Source organism: Saccoglossus kowalevskii, chromosome 3 (assembly GCF_978046115.1).
Source record: "Saccoglossus kowalevskii chromosome 3, keSacKowa6.1, whole genome shotgun sequence".
NCBI lineage: Eukaryota > Metazoa > Hemichordata > Enteropneusta > Harrimaniidae > Saccoglossus > Saccoglossus kowalevskii.
This window is the reverse complement of record NC_140643.1, coordinates 43,714,671-43,739,014: the sequence shown is the minus strand read 5'-3', so window position 1 is coordinate 43,739,014 and position 24,344 is coordinate 43,714,671. Positions and strand designations below refer to the sequence as shown.

General features: G+C 39.1%; 1 protein-coding gene across 2 annotated transcripts in view; it reads left to right on the top strand.

Moving 5' to 3' along the window:
• LOC102805775 (1,5-anhydro-D-fructose reductase-like) overlaps positions 1-24,344 on the top strand; it is a 48,503-nt gene that overhangs the window by 8,929 nt on the left and 15,230 nt on the right. For both annotated transcript variants that reach the window (XM_085496614.1, XM_085496613.1), the window contains exon 4: positions 11,816-11,896. In XM_085496614.1, the coding sequence (XP_085352740.1) occupies positions 11,816-11,896 (81 nt within the window). The remainder of the gene's footprint in view (positions 1-11,815; positions 11,897-24,344) is intronic.

The window sequence follows — 24,344 nt, the reverse complement described above, 5'->3', positions numbered from 1 at the left end:
ATGCCTTGAGTGGTAAGTATAGTGTACATGCCTTGATTGGTAAGCATAGAGTTTATGCCTTGATTGGTAAGCATAGTATTTATGCCGTGATTGGAATGCATAGTGTTTATGCCTTGATTGGTAAGCATAGTGTTTATGCCTTGATTGGTAAGCATAGTGTTTATGCCTTGATTGGTAAGCATAGTGTTTATGCCGTGATTGGTAAGTGTAGTGTTTATGCCTTGATTGGTAAGCATAGTGTTTATGCCTTGATTGGTAAGTGTAGTGTTTATGCCTTGATTGGTAAGCGTAGTGTTTATGCCTTGATTGGTGAGCATAGTGTTTATGCATTGATTGGTAAGCGTAGTGTTTATGCCTTGATTGGTAAGCATAGTATTTTTGCTTGATTGGTAAGTGTAGTGTTTATGCCTTGATTGGTAAGCATAGTGTTTATGCATTGATTGGTAAGCGTAGTGTTTATGCCTTGATTGGTAAGCATAGTATTTTTGCTTGATTGGTAAGTGTAGTATTTATGCCTTGATTGGTAAGCATAGTGTTTATGCCTTGATTGGTAAGCAGTGTTTATGCCTTGATTGGTAAGTGTTGTGTTTATGACTTGATTGGTAAGCATGGTGTTTATGACTTGATTGGTAAGCATAGTGTTTATGCCTTGATTGGTAAGCATAGTGTTTATGCCTTGATTGATAAGTGCAGTGTTTATGCCTTGAGTGGTAAGCATAGTATACATGCCTTGATTGGTAAGCATAGTGTTTTTGCTTGATTGATAAGTGTAGTATTTATGCCGTGATTGGAATGCATAATGTTTATGCCTTGATTGGTAAGCATAGTGTTTATGCCTTGATTGGTATGCCTAATGTTTATGCCTTGATTGATAAGTGTAGTGTTTATGCCTTGATTGGTAAGCATAGTGTACATGCCTTGATTGGTAAGCATAGTGTTTATGCCGTGATTGGAATGCATAGTGTTTTTGCTTGATTGGTAAGTGTAGTGTTTATGCCTTGATTGGTAAGCATAGTGTTTATGCCTTGATTGGTGAGCATAGTGTTTATGCATAGATTGGTAAGCGTAGTGTTTATGCCATTATTGGTAAGCATAGTGTTTTTGCTTGATTGGTAAGTGTAGTGTTTATGCCTTGATTGGTAAGCATAGTGTTTATGCCTTAATTGGTAAGCATAGTGTTTATGCCTTGATTGGTAAGCACATTGTTCATGCCTTGATTGGTAAGCCTAGTGTTTATGCCTTGATTGGTAAGCGTTGTGGTTATGCCTTGATTGGAAAGCATACTGTTTATGCCTTCATTGGTAAGCATAGTGTTTATGCCTTGATTGGTAAGCATAGTGTTTATGCCTTGATTGGTAAGCATAGGGTTTATGCCTTCATTGGTAAGCATAGTGTGTATGCCTTGATTGATAAGTGTAGTGTTTATGCCTTGAGTGGTAAGCCTAGTATTTATGCCTTGATTGGTAAGTGTTTTGTTTATGACTTGATTGGTAAGCATGGTGTTTATGACTTGATTGGTGAGCATAATGTTTATGCCTTGATTGGTAAGCGTAGTGTTTATGCTTTGATTGATGAGCATAGTGTTTATGCCGTGATTGGTAAGTCTAGTATTTATGCCTTGATTGGTAAGCATTGTTTATGCCTTGATTGGTGAGCACAATGTTTATGCCTTGATTGGTAAGCATAGTGTGTATGGCTTGATTGGTAAGCATAGTGTTTATGCATTGATTGGTAAGCGTAGTGTTTATGCCTTGATTGATAAGTGTAGTGTTTATGCCTTGAGTGGTAAGCATAGTATACATGCCTTGATTGGTAAGCATAGTGTTTATGCCTTGATTGGTAAGCATAATATTTATGCCGTGATTGGAATGCATAGTGTTTATGCCTTGATTGGTAAGTGTAGTGTTTATGCCTTGATTGATAAGTGTAGTGTTTATGCCTTGAGTGGTAAGCATAGTGTACATGCCTTGATTGGTAAGCATAGTGTTTATGCCTTGATTGGTAAGCATAGTGTTTATGCCTTGATTGATAAGTGTAGTGTTTATGCCTTGAGTGGTAAGCATAGTGTACATGCCTTGATTGGTAAGCATAGTGTTTATGCCTTGATTGGTAAGCATAGTGTTTATGCCGTGATTGGAATGCATAGTGTTTTTGCTTGATTGGTAAGCATAGTGTTTATGCCTTGATTGATAAGTGTAGTGTTTATGCCTTGAGTGGTAAGCATAGTGTACATGCCTTGATTGGTAAGCATAGTGTTTATGCCTTGATTGGTAAGCATAGTGTTTATGCCGTGATTGGAATGCATAGTGTTTTTGCTTGATTGGTAAGTGTAGTATTTATGCCGTGATTGGAATGCATAGTGTTCATGCCTTGATTGGTAAGCATAGTGTTTATGCATTGATTGGTAAGCATAGTGAATATGCCTTGATTGATAAGTGTAGTGTTTATGCCTTGAGTGGTAAGCATAGTGTACATGCCTTGATTGGTAAGCATAGTGTTTATGCCTTGATTGATAAGCATAGTGTTTATGCCGTGATTGGAATACATAGTGTTTTTGCTTGATTGGTAAGTGTAGTGTTTATGCCTTGATTGGTAAGCGTGGTGTTTATGCCTTGATTGGTGAGCATAGTGTTTATGCATTGATTGGTAAGCATAGTGCTTATGCCTTGATTGGTAAGCATAGTGTTTATGCCTTGATTGATAAGTGTAGTGTTTATGCCTTGATTGGTAAGTATAGTTTTTATGCCTTGATTGATAAGTGTAGTGTTTATGCCTTGAGTGGTAAGCATAGTGTACATGCCTTGATTGGTAAGCATAGAGTTTATGCCTTGTTTGGTAAGCATAGTATTTATGCCGTGATTGGAATGCATAGTGTTTATGCCTTGATTGGTAAGCATAGTGTTTATGCCTTGATTGGTAAGTGCAGTGTTTATGCCTTGATTGGTAAGCATAGTGTTTATGCCGTGATTGGTAAGCATAGTGTTTATGCCTTGATTGGTAAGTGTAGTGTTTATGCCTTGATTGGTAAGCGTAGTGTTTATGCCTTGATTGGTGAGCATAGTGTTTATGCATTGATTGGTAAGCGTAGTGTTTATGCCTTGACTGGTAAGCATAGTATTTTTGCCTTGATTGGTAAGCATAGTATTTTTGCTTGATTGGTAAGTGTAGTGTTTATGCCTTGATTGGTAAGCATGGTGTTTATGACTTGATTGGTGAGCATAATGTTTATGCCTTGATTGGTAAGCATAGTGTTTATGCCTTGATTGGTAAGCATAGTGTTTATGCCTTGATTGATAAGTGTAGTGTTTATGCCTTGAGTGGTAAACATAGTATACATGCCTTGATTGGTAAGCATAGTGTTTATGCCTTGATTGGTAAGCATAGTATTTATGCCGTGATTGGAATGCATGGTGTTTATGACTTGATTGGTAAGCATAGTGTTTATGCCTTGATTGGTAAGCATAGTGTTTATGCCTTGATTGATAAGTGTAGTGTTTATGCCTTGAGTGGTAAGCATAGTGTACATGCCTTGATTGGTAAGCATAGTGTTTATGCCTTGATTGGTAAGCATAGTGTTTATGCCGTGATTGGAATGCATAGTGTTTTTGCTTGATTGGTAAGTGTAGTATTTATGCCGTGATTGGAATGCATAATGTTTATGCCTTGATTGGTAAGCATAGTGTTTATGCCTTGATTGGTAAGCCTAGTGTTTATGCCTTGATTGATAAGTGTAGTGTTTATGCCTTGATTGGTAAGCATAGTGTACATGCCTTGATTGGTAAGCATAGTGTTTATGCCGTGATTGGAATGCATAGTGTTTTTGCTTGATTGGTAAGTGTAGTGTTTATGCCTTGATTGGTAAGCGTAGTGTTTATGCCTTGATTGGTGAACATAGTGTTTATGCATTGATTGGTAAGCGTAGTGTTTATGCCTTGATTGGTAAGCATAGTGTTTTTGCTTGATTGGTAAGTGTAGTGTTTATGCCTTGATTGGTAAGCATAGTGTTTATGCCTTAATTGGTAAGCATAGTGTTTATGCCTTGATTGGTAAGCACATTGTTCATGCCTTGATTGGTAAGCCGCGTGTTTATGCCTTGATTGGTAAGCGTTGTGTTTATGCCTTGATTGGAAAGCATACTGTTTATGCCTTCATTGGTAAGCATAGTGTTTATGCCTTGATTGGTAAGCATAGTGTTTATGCCTTGATTGGTAAGCATAGGGTTTATGCCTTCATTGGTAAGCATAGTGTTTATGCCTTGATTGATAAGTGTAGTGTTTATGCCTTGAGTGGTAAGCCTAGTATTTATGCCTTGATTGGTAAGTGTTTTGTTTATGACTTGATTGGTAAGCATGGTGTTTATGACTTGATTGGTGAGCATAATGTTTATGCCTTGATTGGTAAGCGTAGTGTTTATGCTTTGATTGATGAGCATAGTGTTTATGCCGTGATTGGTAAGCGTAGTGTTTATGCCTTGATTGGTAAGCATAGTGTTTTTGCTTGATTGGTAAGTGTAGTGTTTATGCCTTGATTGGTAAGCATAGTGTTTATGCCTTAATTGGTAAGCATAGTGTTTATGCCTTGATTGGTAAGCACATTGTTCATGCCTTGATTGGTAAGCCGCGTGTTTATGCCTTGATTGGTAAGCGTTGTGTTTATGCCTTCATTGGTAAGCATAGTGTTTATGCCTTGATTGGTAAGCATAATATTTATGCCGTGATTGGAATGCATAGTGTTTATGCCTTGATTGGTAAGTGTAGTGTTTATGCCTTGATTGATAAGTGTAGTGTTTATGCCTTGAGTGGTAAGTATAGTGTACATGCCTTGATTGGTAAGCATAGTGTTTATGCCTTGATTGGTAAGCATAGTGTTTATGCCTTGATTGATAAGTGTAGTGTTTATGCCTTGAGTGGTAAGCATAGTGTACATGCCTTGATTGGTAAGCATAATGTTTATGCCTTGATTGGTAAGCATAGTGTTTATGCCGTGATTGGAATGCATAGTGTTTTTGCTTGATTGGTAAGCATAGTGTTTATGCCTTGATTGATAAGTGTAGTGTTTATGCCTTGAGTGGTAAGCATAGTGTACATGCCTTGATTGGTAAGCATAGTGTTTATGCCTTGATTGGTAAGCATAGTGTTTATGCCGTGATTGGAATGCATAGTGTTTTTGCTTGATTGGTAAGCATAGTGCTTATGCCTTGATTGGTAAGCATAGTGTTTATGCCTTGATTGATAAGTGTAGTGTTTATGCCTTGAGTGGTAAGCATAGTATACATGCCTTGATTGGTAAGCATAGTGTTTATGCCTTGATTGGTAAGCATAATATTTATGCCGTGATTGGAATGCATAGTGTTTATGCCTTGATTGGTAAGTGTAGTGTTTATGCCTTGATTGATAAGTGTAGTGTTTATGCCTTGAGTGGTAAGCATAGTGTACATGCCTTGATTGGTAAGCATAGTGTTTATGCCTTGATTGGAAAGCATACTGTTTATGCCTTCATTGGTAAGCATAGTGTTTATGCCGTGATTGGAATACATAGTGTTTTTGCTTGATTGGTAAGTGTAGTGTTTATGCCTTGATTGGTAAGCGTAGTGTTTATGCCTTGATTGGTGAGCATAGTGTTTATGCATTGATTGGTAAGCATAGTGCTTATGCCTTGATTGGTAAGCATAGTGTTTATGCCTTGATTGATAAGTGTAGTGTTTATGCCTTGATTGGTAAGCATAGTTTTTATGCCTTGATTGATAAGTGTAGTGTTTATGCCTTGAGTGGTAAGCATAGTGTACATGCCTTGATTGGTAAGCATAGAGTTTATGCCTTGATTGGTAAGCATAGTATTTATGCCGTGATTGGAATGCATAGTGTATATGCCTTGATTGGTAAGCATAGTGTTTATGCCTTGATTGGTAAGTGCAGTGTTTATGCCTTGATTGGTAAGCATAGTGTTTATGCCGTGATTGGTAAGCATAGTGTTTATGCCTTGATTGGTAAGTGTAGTGTTTATGCCTTGATTGGTAAGCGTAGTGTTTATGCCTTGATTGGTGAGCATAGTGTTTATGCATTGATTGGTAAGCGTAGTGTTTATGCCTTGACTGGTAAGCATAGTATTTTTGCCTTGATTGGTAAGCATAGTATTTTTGCTTGATTGGTAAGTGTAGTGTTTATGCCTTGATTGGTAAGCATAGTGTTTGTGCCTTGATTGGTAAGCATAGTGTTTATGCCTTGATTGGTAAGCATAGTGTTTATGCCTTGATTGGTAAGCATAGTGTTTATGCCGTGATTGGAATGCATAGTGTTTATGTCTTGATTGGTAAGTGTTGTGTTTATGACTTGATTGGTAAGCATGGTGTTTATGACTTGATTGGTGAGCATAATGTTTATGCCTTGATTGGTAAGCATAGTGTTTATGCCTTGATTGGTAAGCATAGTGTTTATGCCTTGATTGATAAGTGTAGTGTTTATGCCTTGAGTGGTAAACATAGTATACATGCCTTGATTGGTAAGCATAGTGTTTATGCCTTGATTGGTAAGCATAGTATTTATGCCGTGATTGGAATGCATGGTGTTTATGACTTGATTGGTAAGCATAGTGTTTATGCCTTGATTGGTAAGCATAGTGTTTATGCCTTGATTGATAAGTGTAGTGTTTATGCCTTGAGTGGTAAGCATAGTGTACATGCCTTGATTGGTAAGCATAGTGTTTATGCCTTGATTGGTAAGCATAGTGTTTATGCCGTGATTGGAATGCATAGTGTTTTTGCTTGATTGGTAAGTGTAGTATTTATGCCGTGATTGGAATGCATAATGTTTATGCCTTGATTGGTAAGCATAGTGTTTATGCCTTGATTGGTAAGCCTAGTGTTTATGCCTTGATTGATAAGTGTAGTGTTTATGCCTTGATTGGTAAGCATAGTGTACATGCCTTGATTGGTAAGCATAGTGTTTATGCCGTGATTGGAATGCATAGTGTTTTTGCTTGATTGGTAAGTGTAGTGTTTATGCCTTGATTGGTAAGCATAGTGTTTTTGCTTGATTGGTAAGTGTAGTGTTTATGCCTTGATTGGTAAGCATAGTGTTTATGCCTTAATTGGTAAGCATAGTATTTTTGCCTTGATTGGTAAGCCGAGTGTTTATGCCTTGATTGGTAAGCGTTGTGTTTATGCCTTGATTGGAAAGCATACTGTTTATGCCTTCATTGGTAAGCATAGTGTTTATGCCTTGATTGGTAAGCATAGTGTTTATGCCTAGATTGGTAAGCATAGGGTTTATGCCTTCATTGGTAAGCATAGTGTTTATGCCTTGATTGATAAGTGTAGTGTTTATGCCTTGAGTGGTAAGCCTAGTATTTATGCCTTGATTGGTAAGTGTTTTGTTTATGACTTGATTGGTAAGCATGGTGTTTATGACTTGATTGGTGAGCATAATGTTTATGCCTTGATTGGTAAGCGTAGTGTTTATGCTTTGATTGATGAGCATAGTGTTTATGCCGTGATTGGTAAGTCTAGTATTTATGCCTTGATTGGTAAGCATTGTTTATGCCTTGATTGGTGAGCACAATGTTTATGCCTTGATTGGTAAGCATAGTGTTTATGGCTTGATTGGTAAGCGTAGTGTTTATGCCTTGATTGGTAAGCATAGTGTTTATGCCTTGATTGATAAGTGTAGTGTTTATGCCTTGAGTGGTAAGCATAGTATACATGCCTTGATTGGTAAGCATAGTGTTTATGCCTTGATTGGTAAGCATAATATTTATGCCGTGATTGGAATGCATAGTGTTTATGCCTTGATTAGTAAGTGTAGTGTTTATGCCTTGATTGATAAGTGTAGTGTTTATGCCTTGAGTGGTAAGTATAGTGTACATGCCTTGATTGGTAAGTGTAGTGTTTATGCCTTGAGTGGTAAGTATAGTGTACATGCCTTGATTGGTAAGCATAGTGTTTATGCCTTGATTGGTAAGCATAGTGTTTATGCCTTGATTGATAAGTGTAGTGTTTATGCCTTGAGTGGTAAGCATAGTGTACATGCCTTGATTGGTAAGCATAGTGTTTATGCCTTGATTGGTAAGCATAGTGTTTATGCCGTGATTGGAATGCATAGTGTTTTTGCTTGATTGGTAAGCATAGTGTTTATGCCTTGATTGATAAGTGTAGTGTTTATGCCTTGAGTGGTAAGCATAGTGTACATGCCTTGATTGGTAAGCATAGTGTTTATGCCTTGATTGGTAAGCATAGTGTTTATGCCGTGATTGGAATGCATAGTGTTTTTGCTTGATTGGTAAGTGTAGTATTTATGCCGTGATTGGAATGCATAGTGTTCATGCCTTGATTGGTAAGCATAGTGTTTATGCCTTGATTGGTAAGCATAGTGTTTATGCCTTGATTGATAAGTGTAGTGTTGCTGCCTTGAGTGGTAAGCATAGTGTACATGCCTTGATTGGTAAGCATAGTGTTTATGCCTTGATTGATAAGCATAGTGTTTATGCCGTGATTGGAATACATAGTGTTTTTGCTTGATTGGTAAGTGTAGTGTTTATGCCTTGATTGGTAAGCGTAGTGTTTATGACTTGATTGGTGAGCATAGTGTACATGCCTTGATTGGTAAGCGTAGTGTTTATGCCTTGATTGGTAAGCATAGTGTTTTTGCTTGATTGGTAAGTGTAGTGTTTATGCCTTGATTGGAAAGCATAGTGTTTATGCCTTAATTGGTAAGCATATTGTTCATGCCTTGATTGGTAAGCCTAGTGTTTATGCCTTGATTGGTAAGTGTTGTCTTTATGCCTTGATTGGAAAGCATACTGTTTATGCCTTGATTGGTAAGCATAGTGTTTATGCCTTGATTGGTAAGCATAGTGTTTATGCCTTGATTGGTAAGCATAGGGTTTATGCCTTGATTGGTAAGCATAGTGTTTATGCCTTGATTGGTAAGCATAGTGTTTATGCCTTGATTGATAAGTGTAGTGTTTATGCCTTGATTGGTAAGAATAGTGTTTATGCCTTGATTGGTAAGCGTAGTGTTTATGCCTTGATTGGTAAGCCTAGTATTTATGCCTTGATTGGTAAGTGTTTTGTTTATGACTTGATTGGTAAGCATGGTGTTTATGACTTGATTGGTGAGCATAATGTTTATGCCTTGATTGGTAAGCATAGTGTTTATGCCTTGATTGATGAGCATAGTGTTTATGCCGTGATTGGTAAGCATAGTGTTTATGCATTGATTGGTAAGCGTAGTGTTTATGCCTTGATTGGTAAGCATAGTGTTTATTGCTTGATTGGTAAGCATAGTGTTTATGCTTTGATTGGTAAGCATAGTGTTTATGCCTTGATTGGTAAGCATAGTGTTTATGCCTTGATTGATAAGTGTAGTGTTTATGCCTTGAGTGGTAAGCATAGTATACATGCCTTGATTGGTAAGCATAGTGTTTATGCCTTGATTGGTAAGCATAGTATTTATGCCGTGATTGGAATGCATAGTGTTTATGCCTTGATTGGTAAGCATAGTGTTTATGCCTTGATTGATAAGTGTAGTGTTTATGCCTTGAGTGGTAAGCATAGTGTACATGCCTTGATTGGTAAGCATATTGTTTATGCCTTGATTGGTAAGCATAGTGTTTATGCCGTGATTGGAATGCATAGTGTTTTTGCTTGATTGGTAAGTGTAGTATTTATGCCGTGATTGGAATGCATAGTGTTTATGCCTTGATTGGTAAGCATAGTGTTTATGCCTTGATTGATAAGTGTAGTGTTTATGCCTTGAGTGGTAAGCATAGTGTACATGCCTTGATTGGTAAGCATATTGTTTATGCCTTGATTGGTAAGCATAGTGTTTATGCCGTGATTGGAATGCATAGTGTTTTTGCTTGATTGGTAAGCATAGTGTTTATGCCTTGATTGGTAAGTGTAGTGTTTATGCCTTGAGTGGTAAGCATAGTGTACATGCCTTGATTGGTAAGCATAGTGTTTATGCTTGATTGGTAAGTGTAGTGTTTATGCCTTGATTGGTAAGCATAGTGTTTATGCCGTGATTGGAATGCATAGTGTTTATGTCTTGATTGGTAAGCATAGTGTTTATGCCTTGATTGGTAAGCATAGTGTTTATGCCGTGATTGGAATGCATAGTGTTTTTGCTTGATTGGTAAGCATTGTGTTTATGCCTTGATTGATAAGTGTAGTGTTTATGCCTTGAGTGGTAAGCATAGTGTACATGCCTTGATTGGTAAGCATAGTGTTTATGCTTGATTGGTAAGTGTAGTTTTTATGCCGTGATTGGCATGCATAGTGTTTATGCCTTGATTGGTAAGCATAGTGTTTATGCCTTGATTGGTAAGCATAGTGTTTATGTCTTGATTGATAAGTGTAGTGTTTATGCCTTGAGTGGTAAGCATAGTGTACATGCCTTGATTGGTAAGCATAGTGTTTATGCCTTGATTGGTAAGCATAGTGTTTATGCCGTGATTGGAATGCATAGTGTTTTTGCTTGATTGGTAAGTGTAGTGTTTATGCCTTGATTGGTAAGCATAGTGTTTATGACTTGATTGGTAAGCATAGTGTTTATGCCTTGATTGGTAAGCATAGTGTTTATGCCGTGATTGGAATGCATAGTGTTTTTGCTTGATTGGTAAGCATAGTGTTTATGCCTTGATTGATAAGTGTAGTGTTTATGCCTTGAGTGGTAAGCATAGTGTACATGCCTTGATTGGTAAGCATAGTGTTTATGCCTTGATTGGTAAGCATAGTGTTTATGCCGTGATTGGAATGCATAGTGTTTTTGCTTGATTGGTAATTGTAGTATTTATGCCGTGATTGGAATGCATAGTGTTTATGCCTTGATTGGTAAGCATAGTGTTTATGCCTTGATTGGTAAGCATAGTGTTTATGGCTTGATTGGTAAGCATAGTGTTTATGCCTTGATTGATAAGTGTAGTGTTTATGCCTTCATTGGTAAGCATAGTGTTTATGGCTTGATTGGTAAGCATAGTATTTATGCCTTGATTGGTAAGCATAGTGTTCATGGCTTGATTGGTAAGCTTACAGTTATCCAGTAATTTAGTCTGAAATTATATTCTTAAAAACATGATTAGAATGTTCTTCCATATGTAGCACAGGTCAATAAATTGTAACAATTTGTTACAATTGTAAGTATTTCATTCTAGTATATTAGGTGGTCATTGCACTTTTCTCAAATTTGGATAATAAATGGGGCCTGTCAAATCTTACTATGTTAGTGCCACATTTAGACCAATGATTCATAAGAGAACGAAGGATGTGAAGGTGTCTGGGTTTTGAAATACAATGCTTTGCCACATAACAATGGCCTATCAAAAATATAATAATGAATTAGTAGGAGTTTTGGAAACAAAACACAGGTTCTTCAAACAGTCAGGATATATTTACATGTACTTTGTAACACCTTATACCATAAATTGTAGCCAAGAGTTTTTTTTGGGGGAAATGGCGGGTTTAGACATTTTGACAAGGTTCGGAATTTAATCTGAAATATGTTTAAAGCTGACTTTCAAGCAACATGTGATAACTTATGACACAGACACCAAAATGTCAGACACACTTCCTGCCACCATAACACATACTCTGCAAATTAATGATTCCATCAAGTCAAGTCTGTGTGCATTTCTTGATAACGCAAATGCATTTTTACTAATATCTAAAAATATTCAAACTGCTGTAGTTTATTTTGCGATCATCATCCATGATGACAGATGCCTAATCTAGGATTAAATGTAAATTACATGCATAATATATACACAGTTATTACACTGTGTTTCCATATTGTTGATGAAATTTGTGTTTATTATTTCAAAGTGCGATGAGTCTGGAAGTGCTAAGAGAGATGAGAATGGTATGACGGTAGCTATGGATGTTGATTATGTTGATACATGGAAGGTGGGTACATGGACTAGTACAGTAGAACTTAGAAAAAAATCAATTAAAATGTTCATTATTCTCATTTCAAAAATAGCGAGAAACACATGATTTAAAGTGGTTCTGACAGATTAATACAGTTAATTCCCTATAATTTTTCTAATAATAATAAAAATAATATTTTGTTTAATATTTTCTGAAATTATTTGGCACATAGTTAGGTTGTTTAGTATTGGTCATGCCTAGGATTAATGCTTTTCATATTTCCTGTAAAATAAGATTTTATGTCGTCTTTCAGTTTAGTATACATCTTGTTCAAATAGTTAAAAGCCATTTAATTGTTTTTCTGTATTAAAATTAGGATATCACGGTTTTGTCTCAAATAAAATCAACATTGAACATAAATAAAATTCAAATATTGAATCAGCTAGTAGCACCACAAGAAAATATTACTTAAAATTTTATGCGTAACATGTAGAATGAGATTCAGAGTGAAGTTACATAGACTGTTTGGAATAATTCAAAATCTATTAAAGTCTGTGTGAGTATGAAGTTATTTATTTTCCACAATAACAAATTATGAATATTTTAAATTAAGCAATAATGTAGACAAACTTTATAAAACTGTTTTTTGAAGCACATTTCTCTATTTTTTAATGTAAATCTACCTGTGTCATAAAATACTAAAGATCATTTTAAAATAATATAGTGATATTGAATAAACTGTATTAACTGTCAGGAAACTTTCTGAATTGCTTGTATCCCTCTGTGTGCCAAATTGCACACTTGTTTTCACACTTTGAACGATTTGAACTATATTTTTTATTGGAGTAAATCGTGTAAATGTTCAAATTATTAGTCAATGCGTACCTGAACAGCTGAACAACTATTGGCCAATGAGTACCTGAACAGCTGAACAACTATTGGCCAATGCGTACCTGAACAGCTGAACAACTATTGGCCAATGAATACCTGAACAGCTGAACAACTATTGGCCAATGCATACCTGAACAGCTGAACAACTATTGGCCAATGAAAACCTGAACAGCTGAACAACTATTGGCCAATGAATATCTGAACAGCTGAGCAACTATTGGCCAATGAATACCTGAACAGCTAAACAACTACTGGCCAATGCGTAGCTGAACAGCTGAACAACTATTGGCCAATGTGTACCTGAACAGCGGAACAACTATTGGCCAATGAATACCTGAACAGCTAAACAACTACTGGCCAATGAGTACCTGAACAGCTGAACAACTATTGGCCAATGCGTACCTGAACAGCTGAACAATTATTGGCCAATGCGTATCTGAACAGCTGAACAACTATTGACCAATGCATACCTGAACAGCTGAACAACTATTGGCCAATGAAAACCTGAACAGCTGAACAACTATTGGCCAATGAAAACCTGAACAGCTGAACAACTATTGGCCAATGAATACCTGAACAGCTAAACAACTACTGGCCAATGCGTAGCTGAACAGCTGAACAACTATTGGCCAATGTGTACCTGAACAGCTGAACAACTATTGGCCAATGAATACCTGAACAGCTAAACAACTACTGGCCAATGAGTACCTGAACAGCTGAACAACTATTGGCCAATGCGTACCTGAACAGCTGAACAATTATTGGCCAATGCGTATCTGAACAGCTGAACAACTATTGACCAATGCATACCTGAACAGCTGAACAACTATTGGCCAATGAAAACCTGAACAGCTGAACAACTATTGGCCAATGAAAACCTGAACAGCTGAGCAACTATTGGCCAATGAATGCCTGAACAGCTGAACAACTATTGGCCAATGCGTACCTGAACAGCTGAACAACTATTAGCCAATGAATACCTGAACAGCTGAACAACTATTGGCCAATGCGTACCTGAACAGCTGAACAACTATTGGCCAATGAGTACCTGAACAGGTGAACAACTATTGGCCAATGAGTACCTGAACAGGTAAACAATTATTAGCCAATGCGTACCTGAACAGCTAAACTACTATTGGCCAATGAGTACCTGAACAGGTGAACAATTATTAGCCAATGCGTACCTGAACAGCTGAACAACTATTGGCCAATGCGTACCTGAACAGCTGAACAACTATTGGCCAATGAATATCTGAACAGCTGAGCAACTATTGGCCAATGAATACCTGAACAGCTGAACAACTATTGGCCAATGCATACCTGAACAGCTGAACAACTATTGGCCAATGTGTACCTGAACAGCTGAACAACTATTGGCCAATGAAAACCTGAACAGCTGAACAACTATTGACCAATGAATATCTGAACAGCTGAACAACTATTGGCCAATGAGTATCTGAACAGCTGAACAATTATTGGCCAATGCGTATCTGAACAGCTGAACAATTATTAGCCAATGAAAACCTGAACAGCTGAACAACTATTCGCCAATGAAAACCTGAACAGCTGAACAACTATTGGCCAATGAATATCTGAACAGCTGAGCAACTATTGGCCAATGAATACCTGAACAGCTGAACAACTATTGGCCAATGCATACCTGAACAGCTGAACAACTATTGGCCAATGTGTACCTGAACAGCTGAACAACTATTGGCCAATGAAAACCTGAACAGCTGAACAACTATTGGCCAATGAATATCTGAACAGCTGAGCAACTATTAGCCAATGAATACCTGAACAGCTGAACAACTATTGGCCAATGAATATCTGAACAGCTGAGCAACTATTAGCCAATGAATACCTGAACAGCTGAACAACTATTGGCCAATGCGTACCTGAACAGCTGAACAACTATTGGCCAATGAGTATCTGAACAGCTGAACAATTATTGGCCAATGCGTATCTGAACAGCTGAACAACTATTAGCCAATGAATACCTGAACAGCTGAACAACTATTGGCCAATGCGTACCTGAACAGCTGAACAACTATTGGCCAATGAGTACCTGAACAGGTGAACAACTATTAGCCAATGCGTAACTGAACAGCTGAACAACTATTGGCCAATGCGTACCTGAACAGCTGAAGAACTATTAGCCAATGCATACCTGAACAGCTGAACAACTATTGGCCAATGAGTACCTGAACAGGTGAACAATTATTAGCCAATGCGTACCTGAACAGCTAAACAACTATTGGCCATTGAGTACCTGAACAGCTGAACAACTATTGGCCAATGAGAACCTGAACAGCTGAAGAACAATTAGCCAATGCATACCTGAACAGCTAAACAACTATTAGCCAATGAAAACCAGAACAGCTGAACAACTATTGGCCAATGAAAACCTGAACAGCTGAACAATTATTGGCCAATGCGTATCTGAACAGCTGAACAACTATTAGCCAATGAATACCTGAACAGCTGAACAACTATTGGCCAATGCATACCTGAACAGCTGAACAACTATTGGCCAATGCGTACCTGAACAGCTGAACAACTATTGGCCAATGAGTACCTGAACAGGTGAACAATTATTGGCCAATGAGTACCTGAACAGGTGAACAACTATTAGCCAATGCGTAACTGAACAGCTGAACAACTATTGGCCAATGAATATCTGAACAGCTGAGCAACTATTGGCCAATGAATACCTGACCAGCTGAACAACTATTGACCAATGCATACCTGAACAGCTGAACAACTATTGGCCAATGAGAACCTGAACAGCTGAAGAACAATTAGCCAATGCATACCTGAACAGCTAAACAACTATTAGCTAATGAAAACCTGAACAGCTGAACAACTATTGGCCAATGAAAACCTGAACAGCTGAACAATTATTGGCCAATGCGTATCTGAACAGCTGAACAACTATTAGCCAATGAATACCTGAACAGCTGAACAACTATTGGCCAATGAGTACCTGAACAGGTGAACAATTATTAGCCAATGCGTACCTGAACAGCTGAACAACTATTGGCCAATGAATACCTGAACAGCTGAACAACTATTGGCCAATGCGTACCTGAACAGCTGAACAACTATTGGCCAATGCGTACCTGAACAGCTGAACAACTATTGGCCAATGAGTACCTGAACAGCTGAACAACTATTGGCCAATGAGTACCTGAACAGGTAAACAATTATTAGCCAATGCATACCTGAACAGCTAAACAACTATTGGCCAATGAGTACCTGAACAGGTGAACAATTATTAGCCAATGCGTACCTGAACAGCTGAACAACTATTGGCCAATGAATATCTGAACAGCTGAGCAACTATTGGCCAATTAATACCTGAACAGCTAAACAACTACTGGCCAATGAGTACCTGAACAGCTGAACAACTATTGGCCAATGCGTACCTGAACAGCTGAACAATTATTGGCCAATGCGTATCTGAACAGCTGAACAACTATTGGCCAATGCGTAGCTGAACAGCTGAACAACTATTGGCCAATGTGTACCTGAACAGCTGAAAAACTATTGGCCAATGAAAACCTGAACAGCTGAACAACTATTGGCCAATGAAAACCTGAACAGCTGAACAACTATTGAACAATGCATACCTGAACAGCTGAACAACTATTGGCCAATGTGTACCTGAACAGCTGAACAACTATTGGCCAATGAAAACCTGAACAGCTGAACAACTATTGGCCAATGAATATCTGAACAGCTGAGCAACTATTGGCCAATGAATACCTGAACAGCTGAGCAACTATTGGCCAATGCATACCTGAACAGCTGAACAACTATTGGCCAATGCATACCTGAACAGCTGAACAACTATTGGCCAATGAATACCTGAACAGCTGAACAACTATTGGCCAATGCATACCTGAACAGCTGAACAAATATTGGCCAATGTGTACCTGAACAGCTGAACAACTATTGGCCAATGAAAACCTGAACAGCTGAACAACTATTGACCAATGCATACCTGAACAGCTGAACAACTATTGGCCAATGAATACCTGAACAGCTGAACAACTATTGGCCAATGCATACCTGAACAGCTGAACAAATATTGGCCAATGTGTACCTGAACAGCTGAACAACTATTGGCCAATGAAAACCTGAACAGCTGAACAACTATTGGCCAATGAATATCTGAACAGCTGAACAACTATTGACCAATGCATACCTGAACAGCTGAACAACTATTGGCCAATGAAAACCTGAACAGCTGAACAACTATTGGCCAATGAAAACCTGAACAGCTGAACAACTATTGGCCAATGAATACCTGAACAGCTAAACAACTACTGGCCAATGCGTAGCTGAACAGCTGAACAACTATTGGCCAATGTGTACCTGAACAGCTGAACAACTATTGGCCAATGAATACCTGAACAGCTAAACAACTACTGGCCAATGAGTACCTGAACAGCTGAACAACTATTGGCCAATGCGTACCTGAACAGCTGAACAATTATTGGCCAATGCGTATCTGAACAGCTGAACAACTATTGACCAATGCATACCTGAACAGCTGAACAACTATTGGCCAATGAAAACCTGAACAGCTGAACAACTATTGGCCAATGAAAACCTGAACAGCTGAGCAACTATTGGCCAATGAATGCCTGAACAGCTGAACAACTATTGGCCAATGCGTACCTGAACAGCTGAACAACTATTAGCCAATGAATACCTGAACAGCTGAACAACTATTGGCCAATGCGTACCTGAACAGCTGAACATCTATTGGCCAATGAGTACCTGAACAGGTGAACAACTATTGGCCAATGAGTACCTGAACAGGTAAACAGTTATTAGCCAATGCGTACCTGAACAGCTAAACTACTATTGGCCAATGAGTACCTGAACAGGTGAACAATTATTAGCCAATGCGTACCTGAACAGCTGAACAACTATTGGCCAATGAATACCTGAACAGCTGAACAACTATTGGCCAATGTGTACCTGAACAGCTGAACAACTATTGGCCAATGAAAACCTGAACAGCTGAACAACTATTGGCCAATGCGTACCTGAACAGCTGAACAACTATTGGCCAATGAATATCTGAACAGCTGAGCAACTATTGGCCAATGAATACCTGAACAGCTGAACAACTATTGGCCAATGCATACCTGAACAGCTGAACAACTATTGGCCAATGTGTACCTGAACAGCTGAACAACTATTGGCCAATGAAAACCTGAACAGCTGAACAACTATTGACCAATGAATATCTGAACAGCTGAACAACTATTGGCCAATGAGTATCTGAACAGCTGAACAATTATTGGCCAATGCGTATCTGAACAGCTGAACAATTATTAGCCAATGAAAACCTGAACAGCTGAACAACTATTCGCCAATGAAAACCTGAACAGCTGAACAACTATTCGCCAATGAATATCTGAACAGCTGAGCAACTATTGGCCAATGAATACCTGAACAGCTGAACAACTATTGGCCAATGCATACCTGAACAGCTGAACAACTATTGGCCAATGTGTACCTGAACAGCTGAACAACTATTGGCCAATGAAAACCTGAACAGCTGAACAACTATTGGCCAATGAATATCTGAACAGCTGAGCAACTATTAGCCAATGAATACCTGAACAGCTGAACAACTATTGGCCAATGCGTACCTGAACAGCTGAACAACTATTGGCCAATGAGTATCTGAACAGCTGAACAATTATTGGCCAATGCGTATCTGAACAGCTGAACAACTATTAGCCAATGAATACCTGAACAGCTGAACAACTATTGGCCAATGCGTACCTGAACAGCTGAACAACTATTGGCCAATGCGTACCTGAACAGCTGAACAACTATTGGCCAATGAGTACCTGAACAGCTGAACAACTATTGGCCAATGAGTACCTGAACAGGTGAACAACTATTAGCCAATGCGTAACTGAACAGCTGAACAACTATTGGCCAATGCGTACCTGAACAGCTGAAGAACTATTAGCCAATGCATACCTGAACAGCTGAACAACTATTGGCCAATGAGTACCTGAACAGGTGAACAATTATTAGCCAATGCGTACCTGAACAGCTAAACAACTATTGGCCAATGAGTACCTGAACAGCTGAACAACTATTGGCCAATGAGAACCTGAACAGCTGAAGAACAATTAGCCAATGCATACCTGAACAGCTAAACAACTATTAGCCAATGAAAACCAGAACAGCTGAACAACTATTGGCCAATGAAAACCTGAACAGCTGAACAATTATTGGCCAATGCGTATCTGAACAGCTGAACAACTATTAGCCAATGAATACCTGAACAGCTGAACAACTATTGGCCAATGCATACCTGAACAGCTGAACAACTATTGGCCAATGCGTACCTGAACAGCTGAACAACTATTGGCCAATGAGTACCTGAACAGGTGAACAATTATTGGCCAATGAGTACCTGAACAGGTGAACAACTATTAGCCAATGCGTAACTGAACAGCTGAACAACTATTGGCCAATGAATATCTGAACAGCTGAGCAACTATTGGCCAATGAATACCTGACCAGCTGAACAACTATTGACCAATGCATACCTGAACAGCTGAACAACTATTGGCCAATGAGAACCTGAACAGCTGAAGAACAATTAGCCAATGCATACCTGAACAGCTAAACAACTATTAGCTAATGAAAACCTGAACAGCTGAACAACTATTGGCCAATGAAAACCTGAACAGCTGAACAATTATTGGCCAATGCGTATCTGAACAGCTGAACAACTATTAGCCAATGAATACCTGAACAGCTGAACAACTATTGGCCAATGAGTACCTGAACAGGTGAACAATTATTAGCCAATGCGTACCTGAACAGCTGAACAACTATTGGCCAATGAATACCTGAACAGCTGAACAACTATTGGCCAATGCGTACCTGAACAGCTGAACAACTATTGGCCAATGCGTACCTGAACAGCTGAACAACTATTGGCCAATGAGTACCTGAACAGCTGAACAACTATTGGCCAATGAGTACCTGAACAGGTAAACAATTATTAGCCAATGCATACCTGAACAGCTAAACAACTATTGGCCAATGAGTACCTGAACAGGTGAACAATTATTAGCCAATGCGTACCTGAACAGCTGAACAACTATTGGCCAATGAATATCTGAACAGCTGAGCAACTATTGGCCAATTAATACCTGAACAGCTAAACAACTACTGGCCAATGAGTACCTGAACAGCTGAACAACTATTGGCCAATGCGTACCTGAACAGCTGAACAATTATTGGCCAATGCGTATCTGAACAGCTGAACAACTATTGGCCAATGCGTAGCTGAACAGCTGAACAACTATTGGCCAATGTGTACCTGAACAGCTGAAAAACTATTGGCCAATGAAAACCTGAACAGCTGAACAACTATTGGCCAATGAAAACCTGAACAGCTGAACATCTATTGGACAATGCATACCTGAACAGCTGAACAACTATTGGCCAATGTGTACCTGAACAGCTGAACAACTATTGGCCAATGAAAACCTGAACAGCTGAACAACTATTGGCCAATGAATATCTGAACAGCTGAGCAACTATTGGCCAATGAATACCTGAACAGCTGAGCAACTATTGGCCAATGCATACCTGAACAGCTGAACAACTATTGGCCAATGCATACCTGAACAGCTGAACAACTATTGGCCAATGAATACCTGAACAGCTGAACAACTATTGGCCAATGCATACCTGAACAGCTGAACAAATATTGGCCAATGTGTACCTGAACAGCTGAACAACTATTGGCCAATGAAAACCTGAACAGCTGAACAACTATTGACCAATGCATACCTGAACAGCTGAACAACTATTGGCCAATGAATACCTGAACAGCTGAACAACTATTGGCCAATGCATACCTGAACAGCTGAACAAATATTGGCCAATGTGTACCTGAACAGCTGAACAACTATTGGCCAATGAAAACCTGAACAGCTGAACAACTATTGGCCAATGAATATCTGAACAGCTGAGCAACTATTGGCCAATGAATACCTGAACAGCTGAACAACTATTGACCAATGCATACCTGAACAGCTGAACAACTATTGGCCAATGAGTATCTGAACAGCTGAACAATTATTGGCCAATGCGTATCAGAACAGCTGAACAACTATTAGCCAATGAATACCTGAACAGCTGAACAACTATTGGCCAATGCGTACCTGAACAGCTGAACAACTATTGGCCAATGAGTACCTGAACAGGTGAACAAATATTGGCCAATGAGTACCTGAACAGCTGAACAACTATTGGCCAATGAGTACCTGAACAGGTGAACAATTATTGGCCAATGAGTACCTGAACAGGTGAACAACTATTGGCCAATGCGTAGCTGAACAGCTGAACAACTATTGGCCAATGTGTACCTGAACAGCTGAAAAACTATTGGCCAATGAAAACCTGAACAGCTGAACAACTATTGGCCAATGAAAACCTGAACAGCTGAACAACTATTGGCCAATGAATATCTGAACAGCTGAGCAACTATTGGCCAATGAATACCTGAACAGCTGAACAACTATTGGCCAATGCATACCTGAACAGCTGAACAACTATTGGCCAATGTGTACCTGAACAGCTGAACAACTATTGGCCAATGAAAACCTGAACAGCTGAACAACTATTGGCCAATGAATATCTGAACAGCTGAGCAACTATTGGCCAATGAATACCTGAACAGCTGAACAACTATTGACCAATGCATACCTGAACAGCTGAACAACTATTGGCCAATGAATACCTGAACAGCTGAACAACTATTGGCCAATGCATACCTGAAGAGCTGAACAAATATTGGCCAATGTGTACCTGAACAGCTCAACAACTATTGGCCAATGAAAACCTGAACAGCTGAACAACTATTGGCCAATGAATATCTGAACAGCTGAGCAACTATTGGCCAATGAATACCTGAACAGCTGAACAACTATTGACCAATGCATACCTGAACAGCTGAACAACTATTGGCCAATGAGTATCTGAACAGCTGAACAATTATTGGCCAATGCGTATCAGAACAGCTGAACAACTATTAGCCAATGAATACCTGAACAGCTGAACAACTATTGGCCAATGCGTACCTGAACAGCTGAACAACTATTGGCCAATGAGTACCTGAACAGGTGAACAAATATTGGCCAATGAGTACCTGAACAGCTGAACAACTGTTGGCCAATGAGTACCTGAACAGGTGAACAATTATTGGCCAATGAGTACCTGAACAGGTGAACAACTATTAGCCAATGCGTAACTGAACAGCTGAACAACTATTGGCCAATGCGTACCTGAACAGCTGAAGAACTATTAGCCAATGCATACCTGAACAGCTGAACAACTATTGGCCAATGAGTACCTGAACAGGTGAACAATTATTAGCCAATGCGTACCTGAACAGCTAAACAACTATTGGCCAATGAGTACCTGAACAGCTGAACAACTATTGGCCAATGAGAACCTGAACAGCTGAAGAACAATTAGCCAATGCATACCTGAACAGCTAAACAACTATTAGCCAATGAAAACCAGAACAGCTGAACAACTATTGGCCAATGAAAACCTGAACAGCTGAACAATTATTGGCCAATGCGTATCTGAACAGCTGAACAACTATTAGCCAATGAATACCTGAACAGCTGAACAACTATTGGCCAATGCGTACCTGAACAGCTGAACAACTATTGGCCAATGAGTACCTGAACAGGTGAACAAATATTGGCCAATGAGTACCTGAACAGCTGAACAACTATTGGCCAATGAGTACCTGAACAGGTGAACAATTATTGGCCAATGAGTACCTGAACAGGTGAACAACTATTAGCCAATGTGTAACTGAACAGCTGAACAACTATTGGCCAATGAATATCTGAACAGCTGAGCAACTATTGGCCAATGAATACCTGACCAGCTGAACAACTATTGACCAATGCATACCTGAACAGCTGAACAACTATTGGCCAATGAGAACCTGAACAGCTGAAGAACAATTAGCCAATGCATACCTGAACAGCTAAACAACTATTAGCTAATGAAAACCTGAACAGCTGAACAACTATTGGCCAATGAAAACCTGAACAGCTGAACAATTATTGGCCAATGCGTATCTGAACAGCTGAACAACTATTAGCCAATGAATACCTGAACAGCTGAACAACTATTGGCCAATGAGTACCTGAACAGGTGAACAACTATTGGCCAATGAGTACCTGAACAGCTGAACAACTATTGGCCAATGAGAACCTGAACAGCTGAAGAACAATTAGCCAATGCATACCTGAACAGCTGAACAACTATTAGCCAATGAAAACCTGAACAGCTGAACAACCATTGGCCAATGAGTACCTGAAAAGCTGAACAACTATTGGCCAATGCGTACCTGAACAGCTGAAGAACTATTGGCCAATGAATATCTGAACAGCTGAGCAACTATTGGCCAATGAATACCTGAACAGCTGAACAACTATTGGCCAATGCGTACCTGAACAGCTGAACAACTATTGGCCAATGCGTACCTGAACAGCTGAACAACTATTGGCCAATGAGTACCTGAACAGCTGAACAACTATTGGCCAATGAGTACCTGAACAGGTAAACAATTATTAGCCAATGCATACCTGAACAGCTAAACAACTATTGGCCAATGAGTACCTGAACAGGTGAACAATTATTAGCCAATGCGTACCTGAACAGCTGAACAACTATTGGCCAATGAATATCTGAACAGCTGAGCAACTATTGGCCAATTAATACCTGAACAGCTAAACAACTACTGGCCAATGAGTACCTGAACAGCTGAACAACTATTGGCCAATGCGTACCTGAACAGCTGAACAATTATTGGCCAATGCGTATCTGAACAGCTGAACAACTATTGGCCAATGCGTAGCTGAACAGCTGAACAACTATTGGCCAATGTGTACCTGAACAGCTGAAAAACTATTGGCCAATGAAAACCTGAACAGCTGAACAACTATTGGCCAATGAAAACCTGAACAGCTGAACAACTATTGGACAATGCATACCTGAACAGCTGAACAACTATTGGCCAATGTGTACCTGAACAGCTGAACAACTATTGGCCAATGAAAACCTGAACAGCTGAACAACTTTTGGCCAATGAATATCTGAACAGCTGAGCAACTATTGGCCAATGAATACCTGAACAGCTGAGCAATTATTGGCCAATGCATACCTGAACAGCTGAACAACTATTGGCCAATGCGTACCTGAACAGCTGAACAACTATTGGCCAATGAAAACCTGAACAGCTGAACAACTATTGGCCAATGAATATCTGAACAGCTGAGCAACTATTGGCCAATGAATACCTGAACAGCTGAACAACTATTGACCAATGCATACCTGAACAGCTGAACAACTATTGGCCAATGAATACCTGAACAGCTGAACAACTATTGGCCAATGCATACCTGAAGAGCTGAACAAATATTGGCCAATGTGTACCTGAACAGCTCAACAACTATTGGCCAATGAAAACCTGAACAGCTGAACAACTATTGGCCAATGAATATCTGAA